The sequence below is a fragment of the Paroedura picta genome, chromosome 11 (genome assembly GCF_049243985.1).
Source record: "Paroedura picta isolate Pp20150507F chromosome 11, Ppicta_v3.0, whole genome shotgun sequence".
NCBI classification, from domain to species: domain Eukaryota; kingdom Metazoa; phylum Chordata; class Lepidosauria; order Squamata; family Gekkonidae; genus Paroedura; species Paroedura picta.
In genome coordinates this window covers 21,879,790-21,895,136 of record NC_135379.1, presented here as the reverse complement: position 1 = coordinate 21,895,136, position 15,347 = coordinate 21,879,790, and the positions used below count along the sequence as shown (strand labels likewise).

General features: G+C 43.8%; 1 protein-coding gene and 1 long non-coding RNA gene across 8 annotated transcripts in view; both read right to left on the bottom strand.

Annotated features, from left to right (window-relative positions):
• Positions 1–15,347, bottom strand: part of DYNC1I1 (dynein cytoplasmic 1 intermediate chain 1) — a 222,370-nt gene that overhangs the window by 6,236 nt on the left and 200,787 nt on the right. For all 7 annotated transcript variants that reach the window (XM_077303653.1, XM_077303652.1, XM_077303655.1 and 4 more), the window contains one exon: positions 12,838–12,963. In XM_077303653.1, coding sequence (XP_077159768.1) covers positions 12,838–12,963 — 126 coding nt within the window. The remainder of the gene's footprint in view (positions 1–12,837; positions 12,964–15,347) is intronic.
• On the bottom strand, positions 4,430–11,522 carry LOC143820626 (uncharacterized). The gene is made up of 3 exons (XR_013225422.1): positions 8,479–11,522; positions 8,197–8,281; positions 4,430–7,823 (listed from the first exon to the last, which is right to left on the bottom strand). It is a non-coding gene; the product is annotated as an uncharacterized LOC143820626 (long non-coding RNA).

The window sequence follows — 15,347 nt, the reverse complement described above, 5'->3', positions numbered from 1 at the left end:
ACAGGGTGTCTGTTGTGGGGAGAGGAAAGGGAAGGCGATTGCAACCCGCTTTGAGACTCCTTCTGGTGGAGAAAAGTGGCATATAAGAACCAACTCTTCTTCTTCTTCCTCTTCTTCTTCCTCCTCCTCCTGCAAGGTTGTGCTGTTCGATAAGAGCAGCCTTGCTAGACTGGACCAAAGTCTATCTAACCCAGCATGCTCTTTCCAGCAGAAACTAACTTGGTTTCATAGAATCATAGAGTTGGAAGAGACCTCCAGGGTCATCTAGTCCAACCTCCTGCACAATGCAGGAACTCACAATTATCTGCCCACCTGGGCACTCTCAAGCAGGAGAGGAAGGTGAGGGCTATTCCAATTCTACCCCAAGAGCCTGGTACTCAGAGATAAATTATTATTATTGCTTTTATTTAAAGAATGTGTATGCTGCCTTTCCATCTGCACAAGGGCCACATGGCAGCTAACAATTACCAAAAAAAAAAAAAACCATGGTAAAATTTACATTTTAAAGCCATTAAAATCAACACATATCATTAGAACAATTTAAAAAACAGAATTAAAATAGATACAAAACATAAACACATTGGATAGAAAGCAGGAATTACTGAGGAAATGCCAAATGAAGCACTGACAGAAGACAGGGACAGAAAAGGCGTATTGTTCAGGGGCCGGTCACGGTCTGTCGCCAGCTACTGACAGATATGTGTGATTCTGGGTTAGGATCCACACGATTAAGAAAGCTCTATCCAGGATACCTGGTTACGAATCCAAATGAAAACAGATATTCCTACAAAGCAGCTAACTTTTAAAACTTAATTTTAGTTTTCTCTGTGCAAAAAGGAAAAAAAAATCCACCGATTAGTTTAGTAGCCTGAAGACGAGGTGTACATGAACCTTGCTATTTTCTGCTGTGGAAAGGCAAAGACCAGTGTGGCTCACACAGGGGACTAGGTAGATCTTTTGCTTTTTTATAGCAACCCAAAGGAAGCCCTGTGTACGCACAGTCTGCTGGAGCACAGCCAACTTGCCTGCAAATACCATAAAATTATAGTTCAAATATGTCGTTTCCGCTTTTCTATGGAGCAAATTAATGCCCTGAACTTCGTCTGTAACGTGCCGCAATTTTAGGCTAACCGGCTCCTTATCAAGATATTCATTCCACAGCTCTTGCACATTCATAACGACGCACAACTTTACCAACCATTAAAAAAAAAAAATTTAACACCATAATTAAGTCCTCCGTCGCAACCCAGGTTGCTATTGGAAGTGACAGCCTCAAACCACAGAAGAATCATAAAGATGATTAATTACACAAACTAATTTTCGTTTCGGAAGATATTTCTCCCGAAAACATATGCCGGCGTGAGAGAGAGAGAGAGCATGTCTGTTTCGCTGAATTTTGCAAACAACTGCGCCATTACACTAACGTCCTGCAACCTTAACCCAGATTTGGCACAGAGCATTTTTTCACTCAATTCCCCGTAGTACAGGGAAATGGCTGCCACAATTTCCTAGTCAAAGTGATTTTACTGCGCATGTAAAAAACGCAAGGTAGTGGTTTTATTATTCCTATTGGCTAATTTGTTATTTTAAAGGCACGTTTTCATTGTGCCTCATTAAGTCGCCGTACAAGATTATGAAAGGGCGTTATTTTCAAGGGGCATTTTCATTCAGTATGATGCAGTTGTGTACAATTCATTTACATGCATCCTTTGATATGTCTGCCAGCAGACATATTGAGGGCCTGGCACCAGAAACTCATCCTGCGTCACCAGGTAGGGAGGGGGAAAGGGATTCAGGTGTCTCCTTCCTGCCAACCAGAGCAGGGCCTGCAGATGCAATATAGAATCATAGAATCATAGAGTTGGAAGGGGCCATACAGGCCATCTAGTCCAACCCCCTGCTCAACGCAGGATTAGCCCTAATCATCCTAAAGCATCCAAGAAAAGTGTGTATCCAACCTTTGCTTGAATATCTTTTATCAAGTCCTTGTAGGTTCAAGAGGTAGTTGTCACCCACTTCCCACAGCAGCTACACTGACAAGCAGGCATCAGATAGGCAAAGAAGTCATCAGTATGAATGTTAAAAAATCCCTGCTGGGTCAGACCAAAGGTCTGTCTAGTCCAGCATTCCACTGCCTATGATGTCTAGCCTTGGGAAAATCACTCCCCAAAAAAGAGATAAGGCAGAGGTACACTGCCTTCGAACAAGGAGGCTCTATTTACCTAGACTGGCTAATAGTCGTTCATATATATGTATTTATTTAGTCGTTTTAAAAAAGCATCTAGACATCCAGTGTAATCTGTAAATCTCATCATTCTTATGTATTAGGGTTACCGTGATATGGCCACTGGCACTGCTAGTGGGACAAAGGTTTTGATTTTTTTTTCATGCCATTGGTTATGGCAGGCTTTCTCAACCAGGGTTTTGTGAAACCCTGGGGGGTTTCGAGGCCCTGGAAAGGTTCCCCTAATGGGTGGGAGTTAATAAATTCTTAATATTTTAAAAAAATGTTAAACATTTATTGAGTCATAGGACAATATATGGTCAACCTCCCCCCTCTCCCCAAACTGGCCAGTGATTAACATGGACGGGGTGGAAAGGGGAGGGGCTTTGAGTGGGTGGGTACACAGCTGTTCTTCTCAACCATATTCTGCACGAATATTTCAGAGGTTTCTCAATGGTAAAAAAAATTGAGAAAGGCTGGGTTATGGTGAGGCATATTAATCTATTAATCTCTTGCCTCATGCTAGGGAGGAAACAAGTGGAATTTTGGGTCTCCCACCCAGTGGTATAAGGTGTTTGTTTAAATACTTTCCTCAAGTGAGCTTCTTAACCACGTTTGAGATCTCTCCTTGTTCCTAAGAATACCCTTTTTGGGACCTGACAGATGAAGGGAATGGATCAATACCTGTTTCCACTCTAGAGATTTCTGCTTCAGCGTGGAAAGGTTGTCTCCTGGGTAACAGAGTTCAAGAGACTGGCTGTCTCTGTACGCTATTCTCTGACTTTAAGGCAGTACAGACTTCTTAAACCAGACACAGGAAGTAAAGAGAATGTATGAACCGAGGAAACGATTCTTAGCCAGTCTCTTAGGATGGTGACATATTCCTACAAGGGGCCACATCGTAATACATCGGTTCAACTGGATGACCCCAAATCCAGCTATTAGGAGAAACATCTTTCCTCCATCTTTCCCGCCCCATGTGTCTCATCCCCTTGCTGTCTTTGAACTGAAGTGGCTCAAACAATTTAGCCTTTGGCTAATAACAGACAATGAGCTTTTCAGCACCGTGGTAGGCAAGGTAAACCAGAGAGAGAGGAGGGCAGGTCAGAAAGTAGGCTGCCACGTTCCGTAAAGCTATATATCATGGTGTGCCTTATACAGCTCAAGGCTGAGAGGCAGCATTTTAAACCAGCAGAATTTTCGCATCTTATTTTATATATAAGAAGATTTTAGCTTTAAAACATCACTGCTGTTTCCGTCCCCACCCCCACCGGCACAGAATGCGTACACTAAATATCTCAAAAACCTGAAGGTAACTTAAAGTAAAGAATATTGTAATGAGAAACACAAGGGTTTAAGGTGATAATTACTGGACTTTGCTCGACTTACATTGGCTTACCCCCTGCAGAGGTTTCCAAAGCTAAAGATTTTATCACTCTAGTAATCAGCAATGGGTGATGGTCTTCATAAAACACAGTAATTAAATTGACTGGGTTTTTTTTCCCTAAACCTGGGCATTTTTTTCATTAAGGAGCTCTGATTTCAGCTACTTCAACAACAACAACAACAAAAAGGTACCCTGCACAGAGCAGTCCTCGCCGCTCGAACCAGCTCTCTCCCAAATGCCTACAGGCAGGGCAAAGCATCCTTTCTTCCCGAGGCAATCGTTGCACAAAAGGGAGCCCACTGCAAAAACAAAGCCGCTCCAGCTCTCTTGTGGGTCTGGCTTTTTAGAATATGTCCAGAGCCTACTCAAACATGTCAGCCGAAAAGCAAGCGGCAAGGAAAATAAAACGGGACTACGGCCCAAGGACTGATTCTGAAAACCACCATCAAGGCTCCATTTCCGTTCCTGTAACATAAAACAAAGTATCACATGAGCTGGAAACTCGTAGAAGTGTTCGGGTCATGGCAACTCTTAAGCTTCCAGGATCGCCTGTAAACAGAGAGCAGGTATAAAGGCAGTGACCAAGGAAACAGATCTGTGGTTCAAAGAAATCCCTCATCTGTGCTGTGTATTCTCTAAGGCAGGGGTAGTCAACCTGTGGTCCTCCAGATGTTCATGGACTACAATTCCCATGAGCCCCTGCCAGCATTTGCAAATGCTGGCAGGGGCTCATGGGAATTGTAGTTCATGAACATCTGGAGGACCACAGGTTGACTACCCCTGCTCTAAGGAGCTCTGGGAAAGCTACCTTCTCTTAGCTTCGTCCATCATCTGCAATACGGCTGTATGATACTGGCCTGCTTTACAAGGATTTCTTAAGGTTAAAGGTAAAGGTATCCCCTGTGCAAGCACTGAGGCATGTCTGACCCTTGGGCTAAGTTTACAACCACATTAATGTGTGATAAGAGCCTCTTGTGGCGCAGAATGGTAAGGCAGCTGTTTGAAAGCTTTGCCCATGAGGCTGGGAGTTCAATCCCAGCAGCCGGCTCAAGGTTGACTCAGCCTTCCATCCTTCCGAGGTCGGTAAAATGAGTACCCAGCTTGCTGGGGGGTAAACGGTAAACGGTAAACGGTAATGACTGGGGAAGGCACCCCGTATTGAGTCTGCCATGAAAACGCTAGAGGGCGTCACCCCAAGGGTCAGACATGACTCGGTGCTTGCGCAGGGGGTACCTTTACCTTTACCTAATGTGTGCAAACTGTACTGGAGGATGGAAGCGCTAGACAAGACTACTGAAGAGCATTTACACTTTTTGATGTTAATACTTGTAGACCTCTGTATACTGGATACTGTAGAACCATTTGGAGAGTGAACCATAGACACTAAAATATCACCGAAGGATTACATTTATATTCTTCTGATATGTTTTCCTCATCGAAAAGTATTTATTTAAAGAGGATTCATTGATAAAATAGAGTATCACATATCACTGACGAAGATACTAAAAACGGATTATACCTAGGAGTTCGTTTTGATGATTTGGAAAGATTGAGAAATTGTTTTCCATTGGAATAAACTGTTATTTGCCATCGCCAACTGAAAACTAATCTATTTTGATTTATTTTTTTATGCCTGACCACTAATACAGGCAGTGATGCCGAAACACATCCGGTCAGTGGTGGCATTGGATGAACATACACTTGGATTTTACCAAGGCTATACCTGAAGACTTTTTAATTTTAATAAATATCAATATTCCATTTTACAACATGTTTTACCCTACAGTGGCTTGAGCACATTTCCCTTATTTTGATCCTTTTCTGGGGGATACCCTCTAAGGCAGTGGTCTCCAGCCTTTTTATCAACGGGGACCGGTCAATACTTGATAATTTTACTGAGGCCCAGGGACAGGGGGAGTAGTCTTTTGCCGAGGGACGTCGCCGCTGCCTGAGCCCCTGCTCCACTTGCTTTCCCGCCAGCGCCCCTGACTTCCTGCTGCCTGCTGGGGGGTGCTGCCAGCAGCAGCTGCGCAGTGCTATGCCGAGGGGGAGCCCCAGCCATATTGGCTGCCAGAGAGCACCAAAGGTGAGCCAGCGGCAGAGTGGCAGGGCAGCCCCCGAGGCAGCAGCTGGGGAGGAAGAGCCGCGGTTCGGTACCGACTGATCCACGGACTGGTACCAGTCCCCAGACCAGGGGTTGGGGACAGTTGCTCTAAGTAGCTCTGGACAAGTCACCGCCTCTTAGCTTTGTTCATCACCTGCAATATGGCTGATAATACTGGCCTACTTTACAAGGCTTTCGTTAAGATTACAACCACATTAATGTGTGCGAACTGCACTGGAGGATGGAAGCACTATATAAAACGCTAAGCAATAGGACTGCCTTCCAGATCCCCAAGGTTGCCACATCTGGGGACCATGACCTGTCTTGAAAATGCTGAGCTGCCTGTGGTTTGGGACAAGTCACCCCAGGGGACTGAGCTTAGAATGCTGGCAGAAGCCAGCTCTTTCTCTTCTCAAGCCCCATATAAAAGGCGCTTGTGGGGAAAACAGACTGGTATAAAAAATTTATGGACTTATAAGGAAGACACAGTGGTCACAAGGACAGAAGAGCAGAGAGCATAGAAACTGTCATATGGAAAGCACATTAGACATTAGCTTTCATCCGGATGAGGCTTTCTCAAACAGGGTTTCGTGAAGCCCTGGGGTTTCGCAACGGCCCCAGAAGGGTTTTGATAATTGGGTAGGAGTTAATTAATTTTTAATATATTTTTTAAACTTTTTAAAAAATATTGGGTGATAAGACCATATATGGTCATGGTGACCTGCTTCCCTACCAGAGCCAATGATGGGCCTGGAGGAAGTGAGAAGGGGAGGGGCCCCAGTCATACAAATCCTTGCTGGCCAAGACTCGTCACACATGGTAGCGACCCGTTTCTTTTTGTAATGCTTGGAAGAGATTTGCAAATAAAACAGACATCGAATTTAAACGTACTTTAAAAGAAAATATTTAGAGCTCATTTGAATTCCCTTTACATTCCGTTCGGTTTACTTAAAAACTAGTCAGAACAGTTCATTGTGATTTTTGTAAAGAATCAGCCATTGTCACAGAAATTCATCTCTCGCATCATCATACATGTGCAGATACATACGCCTGTCCTCCCTTCGACATGCGTGTGTGACTCACATTCATGCTAATGGGCAGAATGCAAAGGCAACGGAGAGAAAACAGACCCCTGCCTGTGAAAATAAACGTGCTCAGTTATTTTCAGAGACAATACTGAAATCGAACATCTTTTTTTAAAAGGGTTATGCTGTACCACAACATAGTTATCAAAAAGTGAAAATATTAATATCAATTTAAGCTGACTAATCATGGGCTTGACTATTTTCTTTTTCTTTTATAGTATCACTAAATGGACACAACGACCTCTATATGGGTAAACTGCAAAGGAGGATTTTAGTTTAAAAGCCATATTGAGGTAAGCCTTTTAAAAACAATGATGACACTACAGAAGTCAAAGCAAAAAATTTCCCCCTGTGCAGCCCACAATGGTTCATAAAAATGAAATCAATGACCAGAGAACAAATGCATCAACGATTCCATATACTCCCAGAGGGGACCACATGACTTGCCCCTCGTTTATTCCTCGTTTCTGATTGGAGCAACTCTAGAACAAACTATAATGGGAGCAGAGCTGTTACCTGGATGACTCCCCCACTTGTGACCCTTGATGACTTTTCTAACCTGGGCAATCATCTTCACCTATTATGTCCACGAACATGAGAAGACATAAGATTCCTTGTCTACTTAAAGGAAGCCTTCACCCCGCCCCATCAATAGGTCAGGTGTTATACCAATGTTCTGCATCTGGATTTTCCCGTGTGAACAAGGCAATCCAGCTGCAAGTGACTGTTCTAGCACAATGATAGCAAAATGTCATACGATAGGTGGAGGCATCCTCAGACTACATCTATGTGGCAATGGAGAACTCAATTTGGCCGTCTACTCGCCACCATTACTGATGTCCAGAGAGCTGTTGAACATGAAAGTGACTTGAACTTTTATCAGAAGTAAACACAGGCTACTTCATGTGCAAGAAATGTATTGGAAGAACTTGTATAATCCTCTCAAGCAAGGTACTAATTAATCTCGATCTATAAAGACCTCTTGTAACTCTTCTCCTCTTCCTCTTTTTAACGACATTTTGCCTGTAGGGAGAGAATTTCATTTTCAATTTAGATACATGTATTTTATTTATAATTGCAGCCTTTCGGAATGGAAAACTGTAATAACTGACTGGAATCATCCCCTCGATCTTTTACCATGCATCCATAAACATGTGGATATCTGAAGCGGAATCAGGAGGCTGGTGTCAGCATCCTGAGATATGAAGTTCACCGAGCCTTAATTTTCTACTCAGTTTGTATGGTGGGATACATAAGCTCTGTTCAGGCATTACAATTTTCTGGGGCTGGTTTCAACCACAGATAGCGCTGCATGAACTCAGATTAGACTCCCAGATACACATAACAGACCCGTTTCTTTGTAAACCTCAGTTGCTGCTGCTTGCTCTTTCCTCACCTTCTGGATGATATTGTGAGCTGTTTTGTCTGCTCTTGTGTGGCTTGGCTTCTGTCATAACCTCAGTATGTATGCAGTTTTCTTGCTATTGAACAGCCAAGATAAATGGGTAGGGAATGATCAGGGGAGTGCAGAGCAAGCCAAACCTACTTGGAGACCTCCCCTTTTAGTCTAGCCACTTCACTGATTTCTGTAAACTTTAAAAATCTGAAACAAAACAAATATTTCACACCCTTTGCCCCTCCCCCCTTTCTCTTTTGCCATTTCTTCCCACTCTCTAACCTCAATTTCTTTCAGATAAAACCTTGGGAATAAACACATGGCCATGGCCAGGTCCCTCACAAAACAGGATCTCTCCTGGGATGTCCAAGGGGGATTTGAAAAGGGAGACCTCTTTACAGACAGGAATGTTTGTCAGTTGGCAGTTGGTGAGCTGCTTTCAACTGCCAACAGAATATGGTGGGCCAAATGAATGGTGGCAACGAGGTCTTCCATCCCACAGCCTTTTGACGTTTCCCTCAGGAAAGGCAGCTCAGAGACGCTTGATGGATCATCACTAGCAGGGAAGGGACATGTGGGATGAAGAGAGAGCAAAGTACTGTGGGAGCAGCTAGATTTACTTTGTCCATTTGTCTAGCTTGCTCCGTATTCACATGGCTGAGAAAGGTGCTGTTATTAACCAGATTTATACATTTCAGATGATGAGTTGGATAATTCATTTCTTCTGCATGGTCCTGGCTCTGCTCTGATCTTCAGGTTTTCTGGTGCACCTCTTCCTTTGTTTCTGTTCAGCGTTATTTAGCAAACCGCAGTTTCTGAAGTCAAAAGAAGCAGGGGCTAGTACTAACTGCAGTTCGTAAGCCTGGTACATACTAGGGCTTAGAAGCTCAGTTTTGTTCACAGTGAGCAAATTACCTTTTGGTACCTGCATTCAGAGACTAAATAAATCCCAGTAAAATCAAACCATGCTTTATAAGTCTGAAGGCAGCACTGCTGCACTCTCTTTTGGTAAGTATGTTTACATCAGTTGTAGAAGTACAGCATATATAACCTGTGCAATGGGTGAACTGGACATTTGTCCTGCTTGCCAGCTCTGCTACCCAACCATATGACAAATGCACTCTGTCTCATAGCTCATCCCTCACTGATCTCAGAAAGAAAAACTTGGTTACAGTTCCTAGTAAACCAGGATGTGTTCTTATGCCTCCCTCAGTAGATCCTGCAAATATCTTTTCATACAGACAGAAGATAAGTCTGGAAGACAGGAGAACAAGGATCTAGTGTGATTGGTTATGGACTTACAGGAGAAGGGATGGACCAGTTTCCATAAAGGGTGACTTGTGTCCATAGGAGGTCATTCATATTATACATGTAACAATTACAACCAGCAATTGTCTGAGGAAGAGTGCTTGCACTTGAAAGCTCACACCTTGAATAAATCTTTGTTGGTCTTAAAGGTGCCACTGGACTCTGGTTTTGTTGTCCTGCTTCAACATGGCTACTCACTTGGATCAGTCAGAAATAAGTTCATCTACGGAGCATATATTAAAGAATGAGCTAGATCCCACTGGCTTGCTGCTTGTGGAGGTGGACCTTTCCCCTCCTCATCTTCTCTGTAGACCCTTTGACCATCATGTGGGGAGGACGGCTTGTAAATACAACGTGCTGTCGCAAGGGGAGAGGGCTGCAATAAAATGTTGGTGCCCTCCTCCTTGTGTACAAGCTCATAGAATCCAACTCTATGTGCTTCTATCAATGAGCCAAGCAGTTCCTTTCTACACAGTTACCCATTTCTAAACTCACTGAGTTCAATAGACTTCTAAGAGTATAACTCTGTTTAGGACGAGAGATAGAAGACCAAATGTGATGCAATGATTAAAGTGCTGCATTCGAGTTTTAATTCTCAATCTGAATGGAAACTTGTTGACTAATCTTGCACCAGTCACACATTCTGAGTCTAACCTACCTCAACGGGTTGCTGTGAAGAGAAAAATGAAGAGAATACTGGGGAGAAAGGGAGGGTATAAAGAAAATAAACTGTAGTTCACCAAAAACCCAGCTTTATTTGGCCTTAAATCACTACCCAATAAATACGCATACATTCACATCTTTTTGGGGACTATGCTCATTGTCCCTTCAGATTCCAACGTGGAAAAAAATGCTAAAAAATTAATTCTAGATAAAAATATTAAATCCATAGTTAATCTGGGAGGTATTTTTTTTAATCCTTCCTATATCTCAGAGTATGAAATGTTAAAAAGACATTTCTGCAGTCTGTCTAGACTCCAGGTAATATAAGCAAGATCGGATTTTATTGTCAGCGCAGGTATTTCCACGTCTGTCAGATCACTCAGGAAGAGAACAAAAAACACGCCCCCCCAAAAAAACACACACTCACCCACAGTACCTCGAATAATAAATAAATAAAACAAGCTGTCCTGCCAGTGCTGTGGCAGCAATCTGAATGTAATGACTTTAGACAGTTTAGCAATTATGATAACGATATGGCAAGATGTTTCTGCAGTCATTTGCGAGCAAAGCAACTCCCGCAAAAAGGAGATGCGAGCCAAAAATATGAGTCATGCTCAAGCAATTTTGCTATGGGCCATAAAATCACTTTTGTGTGAGTTAAAGCTAAATCTGTATGCACTCTATAATGTTTCCCTACTGCGGCGAGATGGAGATCCCGGTATCCTATCACAGATAATGACGAAAAACAAATTCTGTCTATAAAAGCTGATTGCTCTAAGAGTCACCCTTGACTGTTCCAAGAACTGTTAGGCAGACGCCACGTCTTGTGCTGCATTCAGCAACAAAGAGGCAGATCCCATCACACGCACACCAATTTAGTCAGGTTTTAGCATGGCGTTTGTGTGGGCAATGCCTTCCACGGGCAATGCCTTCCCCCAGTTAATTTCCATCACATTGGCTCTTCACAAGACAGTCTTCAGAGGTTCTTCTCCACCATTTCATATTTTCTTTCACCCGCACTCTGCATACCCACCCAGGCAGCCATAGAATGGGTTGGTTTATCTTCTGTCTCTGGGGAAGACTGGCGTAGCAGCTAAGTGACCGAGCTGAAAACCAGGCCGTCTGTAGCACAAAATCTCACTCCATAATGAACTCACTGGGTTGGTAGGGTTGCCAGCTCAGTTTGGGAAACTACTGGAAATGTCAGAGTGAAGCCTGAGGAGGGCGGGGCTTGGAGAGGGGAGGGGCTTCAGTGGGGTATGATGCCATAGTGCCCGCCCACCACAGCAGCCATTTTCTCCCAGTAATCTGGGGATTCCATGAGATCTCCCAGTCTCCTATGAAGTTTGGCAACTCTGTTTCTCTGTGGCTGTTGTGGCCTTTGGTAAAGGTAAAGGTATCCCCTGTGCAAGCACTGAGTCATATCTGACCCTTGGGGTGATGCCCTCCAGCGTTTTCATGGCAGACTCAATACGGGGTGGTTTGCCAGTGCCTTCCCCAGTCATTACCCCCCAGCAAGCTGGGTACTCATTTTACCGACCTCGGAAGGATGGAAGGCTGAGTCAACCTTGAGCCGGCTGCTGGGATTGAACTCCCAGCCTCATGGGCAGAGCTTTCAGACTGCATGACCGCTGCCTTACCACTCTGCGCCACAAGAGGCCTTTGGTGAGCCATCACTATTGCCAGGCTTCAAGCCTTGGTTGTTGTTAGTAGAAGGCAGGAAAGGGTTCATTTCCAGGGCTGTCTGTCCCTTTGAATGAGGACTTGTTGGGGACAGGACTGCCAGCAATCATCAAGCACCTTGATACCACCCAGGATCAGCTGCTGGTGCAGTAGCAGACCCCGACACAAACTAGTACAGTGTAGTGGTTGAAGTTTCAGACCAAGGAATTAATCCCAACTCTATCATGGATACCTCAGATGGAGGAGAGGGAATGATCAATGCTGCTTTTGGTCCCCACTGGGGAGAGCGCAAATATATAATATAGCTGGGGGACAGATCAAAGGTAGGTTGGTTGGTGGAAAGGAGGTAGAGAAAAAAGAAGGGAAAGGTAAGGATATAGGGATTGCCAAAAAGAAGGAAAGAGTAAATAAGGAGGGGGAGGCTGATGCAGAAGTGAGGTATTCCCCACAAGTCTTTAAGGTTCCCCATTTCTGTGTATTTATATGTGAGACAGATTCAATAATATGGAACATCCTTTTGTACAGAAGGGGTAATTCTTGAATTAAAATTCAATATGTACATTTGTGCTTAAAATATCTGGGTATCTCAAACTGAAAACAATGGCAGAAATGCTCTCTGATTTTGAGCCCAGTGGAACCTTTAAGGCCAACAAAGTTTTATCCGAGTTATCAGCTTTCGTGTGCACCCACACTTCCTCAGATACAATAGCTGAGGAAGTATGCATGCACACTCATACCTTGAATAAAACTAGGTTGGTCTTAAAGGTGCCAAAATAGACTCAAAATTTGTTCTGCTGCTTCAGACCAACCTGGCGACCCACTTGAACCCCTCTGCTTTTGCAAGGGCTGGGATGCTCATGGCACGAATTAATTGATAAATGCTCCTAGCATATCAAATGCTCCAATGCAGCATGCGAATTATTCATAGCCTGCTCAAAATGAAAGCACAAGTATTCAGCCCAGCTATTTTTCTGAAAAGTCAAATACCTCTCCCACATCGTAGATCCAGATCCTTCCTTCTGAATCACCAACAGCGACTTCTTTCCCAGCTTGGGCCCAACGAACTCGATTCAGGGCGGAGGCTCCTTCAACGGTCACACTGGCTGTCGGAACCTATTGAGAAAGAATCCCATGTGAGGGCTTTCCCCCCTCCGCATAAAATAAAGACGCTTGTGTCAATCAGGGACCCATCCATTCAGCACTGCTCGGAATACCACGTTGGGGGGCGGGGGAGGGTGAGAAGAGGAAGAGTGAAAAGGATCCATTGTTTGCTCACTCGCAGTCTGTAGGAAGGAAGAGAAAGAAGAGAGAAAGTGGCAAATAGGGGGCAGGTCATGAAGAGGAAATGCGCTCTCCCACAGCTGATGGACAGGGAGCAACACAAATATTTCTTTTTGGGTAATGAGCATGGAGACATGCAAAAGCCACTGCAGATTCCTTTCACGCTGCAGCCTAAGATAGGATCAAAGGATGAGTTCTGGGTCAGCTGAGCGGCAAGGAGGAATGAGCCCAAGGAGAGAGGAGAGTCACGGAGCTGACAACATTTGACTGACCAAGAACAACGAGAGGAGATGGGATCACCAAAGAGTGATCAAAAATTGAGACAGGTAGAAGTCCCACCCTCCCAATACTCCCAGCCCTTATTTGCTAGATAATCGCTTAAAAAAAACCCTCATGATACACTTGCCAGGATCTACTCAACCAGTCCTGAGCAATGCCTTGGTGGGAATCAAAAGGATCACCGTGAGTTTTTGGGGAGACAGAAGAAGGAGCAAGAGAAACCACAGATGGCCTTGGAGGCTTCCAACTCAGCTCACCCACCTGCTGGCCATGGGCAAGGCATGCTCACCTGCAATTCTCCTAATAGGAAGCCTATTTTTATGGACCGCCTTGTGGAAGCCGGCATTCACGATGTTTTGGGGCTTGAGGTGGATTCTTACGCCCACCTGCTTCCTGTTGATTCTGCTCCCCCTCTGCCATATCTGACCTAGTTGCACTGCTGTCATTTAAATTTTTTAACTAATTGTACTAATTTTATTGATTGTATTGTTTTACTTCCTTGTACACTGCCCTGAGCCGGCTCAGCTGGGAGGGCGGCGTAAGAATCCAATCAATCAATCAATACTGCAAAGTGGTATGTCCTCAGTGCAGAACAAAAACCAAAGCATTTACACAACTTCCTGCGTACATCGTTGAAACTGACCGCCGACTGGTAGTTCCTGAATAACCTGTTCTGCAGTAGGTTCTCGGCCATCTATCTCATTGGTAGAATGAAACCACGGATACTCTGCAGTAGGTGAGTGGTGGGCTGCAGTTTCTAATGGCCACTGACGTTCTTGTGCAGATTCCATTTATTCGCACTATGCTTGTTCATTCCTGGAAGATTGCATCCTAACCATTTTTCAGAAACTGCTGGTGATATCAATGAAATCCATGTCCAAATAAATGTGTCTACAAAAATAATGTTTGCAAAAATATATGTTTTGTATCTCTCTCACACACACAAATCCAAAGTACTGCAATCTTTAGCTTTAAAATATTTATCTTAAACAAGGGACTCATGCAATTCTACAGTGCCTCTAATTCTTCAGTGATTTTTTTATAAAACATTTTTAAAATACAGTTTTATAGTAACATTGTGTCTTAAATCAGGGGTAGTCAACCTGTGGTCCTCCAGATGTCCATGGACTACAATTCCCATGAGCCCCTGCCAATGTAGACAGGTTGACTACACCTGTCTTAAATGACAGGGTCTGTCTGTCTGTCTGTCTGTCTGTCTGTCTGTCTGTCTGTCTATCTATCTATCTATCTATCTATCTATCTATCTATCTATCTATCTATCTATTATATATATATATATATCTGTGTGGTGAAACAGTGGAAAATTGAGGGGGGGAATTAATCACAGACACGCACACACACACTCACACTTTTTTTTGTGTGAACACTAGTTCAGGAAGCTCAGAAGCACTCTCCCAATGTTATGTGAACAGGCTCCCAAGAAATCTCAATGGAGATGCCACTCTCTGATGAAGAGTGAAATATGAAAAGAAGCACTGCTCTTATTTTTCCCTCTTAGAACATGGCAACCATTTTTAGGCATAAATCAAATGCAACAACAGGTTTTCCTGTGAAAGGGGATGTGGAATTCAAGATCAAGGAAGCCCTACAGGGGCGAAGCAGTCCTTGTGCACTTTTCTCTGGGTCAGCCATCTAATTCAGAAAGGATTCGAATGGATGACTTACGTGTAATTGTCTGCCTCACATCCAACAATGGCTGTGCAGTTCAAATCAGCTTATAAAGGAGCATAAATATCGAGATTGTGTTAACTTTTAAGTAAAAGGCGTGGAAACACACACACACCCACGCACACAATATTGGCAATGGCTCAAATGGTCCGTTTTGAAGATGTGCTTCTGTTATCGATTGCTTTGGTTTATGCAAATTTTGACCGACGAAAAGCAATATTTCTCCAAAGCCGGGGCTGTTTCATTTG